Consider the following 4,577-nt stretch of genomic DNA (forward strand, 5'->3'; position numbering starts at 1 on the left):
AACAGTCTCCCTCTCTTGTCATTTTGTTTTGATCCCCATATTTTGTTCTTCGCATTAAAATCTCCACCCACTATTTTAACCCCCTTCCATCTTCCAATCTCCATCTGTAATTCTGTCAAAAATTTTTCATACTCCTCTATTCTACAGTTAGGCGTCCAATAACAGCTAACCACATATCCCCCCTGCAGTTTAACCCATACATATCCATTTCCCTCCCCATTCTCCTCTACTTCCAACTCCTCATTCATGATTTTTATTGCCGTTTTGTTATGTTTCCCCACGTACCATTCCTTGCTATTGCTTATTGTCCTAATGTGTGGTTCTGATAATAGTAATATATCCACTTTATTTTCTATTGCAGTAACCTCTGCCAGATCTTGTGCCGGTTTACTGCAATTGACATTTATTTGCAATATGTTATACATTTTTATTTCTTATTTCTCCCCCTTCTTTTTCTTCTTTTTTTCCTTTCTCTTCTTTTCCTATGTTCTCCCCGCTTTCTCGTTTATTTTTTATTTCCATTCTTGCATCCTGCAGTGCCTTTTGAAATACCCAGCACCTGCCAGTACCCGCTCTGTGACCTTCCCTACTACACAACAAGCAATATTCCTCATTTTCACAATCCCTCGCCTGGTGTCCACTTTCTCCACATTTATAACAACAATCCCTGTTATCCCTTCCTACACATTCCTGCTCTATATGCCCATACTTCCAACATCTGTTGCACTTTTTTATTTCAATTTTCCTATATATACCTGCTCTTACCATTCCTACTCTGATACTTCTCATTTCTTGTAATTTTTGTGCCATAATTTCTGTTGTATGAACTGTTATCGCCCGCGTGCCGTTTGTCATAGGTCTCAATGCGCTCATCTTAATGTCTTCCTCTTGGATCTCTCCGACTTCCCTTTCTATTGCTTTTCTCACATCCTCCTGATTAGTAAATATGTCCAGCCCCTTTATATATATTGTGTGCGTAGTGTTTTTATTTCCTATTATCCTTATTTTCCCTTCTTCTATTTCTTCCATGGCTTCTTTCACTTTTTTTATTTCCGCTTCATCTTTATCCATTGTTATCAATACTTTCCCTTCTTTGGTTTTCCTTATTCCTATAATTGCCTTGTTTTCACTACTTTTCAATTTTTCTCTCACTTCCTCCATAGTTTCCTGGTAATTTTTTCCTTTGCTTTCTACTACTAATGCGTATGTCCGTCTCTCTTTTCTTTTTTCTTTATTTCTGTTTATTTTTGGTGTCTGTCCCCTTATATATATTTTTGCTGTTATTTTTGTCTTATATATTATCATTTCCATCATTTTCCTTAGGTCTTCCGGGTCCATACTAGGTATTTCGTGCAGTATCAGACATTCCCCCTCTTCACTGTTTTCCTTCACTTGACTTAATTTACTGAACAAGTCTTCCCCTGTATTTTTATATTTTATCTTAATTATTTTATTTACTATCTGTTCTCTTTTGCCCTTTATTTCGTATATTTGTTTGATAACACTCACTTCTTCCTCTATTCTTTTTAGTTCTGGATATTTTACCTTATATTGTTTTAAAACTTCCGTTGTCCAATCTTTATCATTTTCTCTTACCATCACTACTTTTACCATTCCATGTTCTGTCTCCGTTGGATCTCCATTCCTAACCTCTGTGTTTTTGTATATTTCCTCTGGCCATTTTCTATCCACCACCTCCATATAATCTTCGTACCTGTTAGTCTCTTCTATTTCATGAAGTTCTTCTTCCATTATTGTTTGTGTTACCACGCTTGTTACGTTTGGACTTTCCGTCATTGTGTCTGCATCAAACACCATTTTTTCACATTTGTCATACTTGTTTTCTTCTATCCATTGTTGTACATTTCTGCTATTTATTGCCATCATTTGTGCCTTTAGTTTAGATGTTATTACCTTTATTTCTCTCTTCGTGTTTTGCTCTATGTACCTTTCTAATTCATTTACTAGTTTTTTTGTTGCTTCCAGTGCCTCAGTCAAGATAAATGCGTCTATATTTTCCTTTTTCTTATATGCTGTTAACTCATTTTCATTTTTTTCATGTGTGTCTGTACTTGTGTCTAAGTCTATAATTTTCCTCTTCTTATTTTCTTGTATGCTCATAGATCTTTGCCTTCCAAACGTGTCTTTTATCCTATCAATTTCTGTTGTCCCAGACCTTCTTACCACACCCTTGGTTATACTTACTACACTTATCCCCGTTTGTGTCCAACTTCCTCCCTTCCTTTTTTCCTCTTTCCCAGTAGCTTGCAGATCATCCCTGGCCTGGCATTCCACCACGAGGTGTCTGTTTGTTTCAGTAGCTCTTCGACCGGAGGTGCCCTGAAACGGCAGCATCTCTCCAGTGGGCACTGGGGCTTCCGACTGCCCCTGTAGCTGTAACTGCAGGTCTTTTCTTCCCTCTTCCATGTTTCTTCTTTGCTGGTTTTGGTCCACGCCGGGTATCCCCCGGTACCTCAAATTATTGGGGCATTCCCCTATCCGCCACCTGGGGACGCGCCAGGTAGGAGACCAGCAACTCCCCCCGGATATCTGACTCACCTGGATTTTTTTCTCAGAAAAACATCAAAATTGTCCTAGGACTGATCCCACCGTTGGATAGAGCTAGTCGAGAGGAACATTTTGAGTGGTCCATCGTCCGAATCGGACTGGAAATTTCCAAGCGCGGAGCGAGCAAACTTTTAATAATTACCCGGTATATCTGACTCACCTGGATTTTTTTCTCTGAAGAGCATCAAAATTGTCCTAGGACTGATCCCACCGTTAGATAGAGCTAGTCGAGAGGAACATTTTGAGTGGTCTATCGTCCGAATCGGACCAGAAATTTCCGAGCGCGGAGGGAGCAAACTTTTAATAATTACTCGGTATATGTGACTCACCTGGATTTTTTTCTCAGAAAATCATCAAAATTGTCCTAGGACTGATCCCACCGTTGGATAGAGCTAGTCGTGAGGAATATTTTGAGTGTTCTATCGTCCGAATCGGACCAGAAATTTCCGAGCGCGGAGAGAGCAAACTTTTAATAATTACTCGGTATATGTGACATATCTGAATTTTTTTCTCAGAAAGTCATCAAAATTGTCCTAGGATTGATCCCACCGTTGGATAGAGCTAGTCGAGAGGAACATTTTGAGTGTTCTATCGTCCGAATCGGACCAGAAATTTCCGAGCGCGGAACGGGCAAACTTTTAATAATTACCCGGTATATCTGACTCACCTGGATTTTTTTCTCAGAAAATCATCAAAATTGTCCTAGGACTGATCCCACCGTTGGATAGAGCTAGTCGAGAGGAACATTTTGAGTGGTCTATCGTCCGAATCGGACCAGAAATTTCCAAGCGCGGAGCGAGCAAACTTTTAATAATTACCCAGTATATCTGACTCACCTGGATTTTTTTCTCAGAAAATCATCAAAATTGTCCTAGGACTGATCCCACCGTTGGATAGAGCTAGTCGAGAGGAACATTTTGAGTGGTCTATCGTCCGAATCGGACTGGAAATTTCCAAGCGCGGAGCGAGCAAACTTTTAATAATTACCCGGAATATCTGACTCACCTGGATTTTTTTCTCTGAAGAGCATCAAAATTGTCCTAGGACTGATACCACCGTTAGATAGAGCTAGTCGAGAGGAATATTTTGAGTGGTCTATCGTCCGAATCGGACCAGAAATTTCCGAGCGCGGAACGGGCAAACTTTTAATAATTACCCGGTATATCTGACTCACCTGGATTTTTTTCTCTGAAGAGCATCAAAATTGTCCTAGGACTGATCCCACCGTTCGATAGAGCTAGTCGAGAGGAATATTTTGAGTGGTCTATCGTCCGAATCGGACCAGAAATTTCCGAGCACGGAACGGGCAAACTTTTAATAATTACCCGGTATATCTGACTCACCTGGATTTTTTTCTCTGAAGAGCATCAAAATTGTCCTAGGACTGATCCCACCGTTAGATAGAGCTAGTCGAGAGGAATATTTTGAGTGGTCTATCGTCCGAATCGGACCAGAAATTTCCGAGCGCGGAACGGGCAAACTTTTAACAATTACCCGGTATATCTGACTCACCTGGATTTTTTTCTCTGAAGAGCATCAAAATTGTCCTAGGACTGATCCTACCGTTGGATAGAGCTAGTCGAGAGGAACATTTTGAGTAGTCTATCGTCCGAATCGGACCAGAAATTTCCGAGCGCGGAGAGAGCAAACTTTTAATAATTACTCGGTATATGTGACATATCTGAATTTTTTTCTCAGAAAGTCATCAAAATTGTCCTAGGATTGATCCCACCGTTGGATAGAGCTAGTCGAGAGGAACATTTTGAGTGTTCTATCGTCCGAATCGGACCAGAAATTTCCGAGCGCGGAACGGGCAAACTTTTAATAATTACCCGGTATATCTGACTCACCTGGATTTTTTTCTCAGAAAATCATCAAAATTGTCCTAGGACTGATCCCACCGTTGGATAGAGCTAGTCGTGAGGAATATTTTGAGTGTTCTATCGTCCGAATCGGACCAGAAATTTCCGAGCGCGGAGAGAGCAAACTTTTAATAATTACTCGGTATA

General features: G+C 40.3%; 1 protein-coding gene across 1 annotated transcript; it reads right to left on the reverse strand.

Annotated features, from left to right (window-relative positions):
* Positions 1 to 417: 417 nt before the first annotated feature.
* On the reverse strand, positions 418 to 2,427 carry LOC136409064 (uncharacterized protein PF3D7_1120000-like). The gene has a single exon (XM_066390348.1). It carries the CDS (start codon positions 2,425 to 2,427, stop codon positions 418 to 420), a length of 2,010 nt encoding a protein of 669 aa, XP_066246445.1.
* Between the last annotated feature and the right edge of the window lie 2,150 nt (positions 2,428 to 4,577).

This window comes from Euwallacea similis, chromosome 5 (genome assembly GCF_039881205.1).
Source record: "Euwallacea similis isolate ESF13 chromosome 5, ESF131.1, whole genome shotgun sequence".
NCBI lineage: Eukaryota > Metazoa > Arthropoda > Insecta > Coleoptera > Curculionidae > Euwallacea > Euwallacea similis.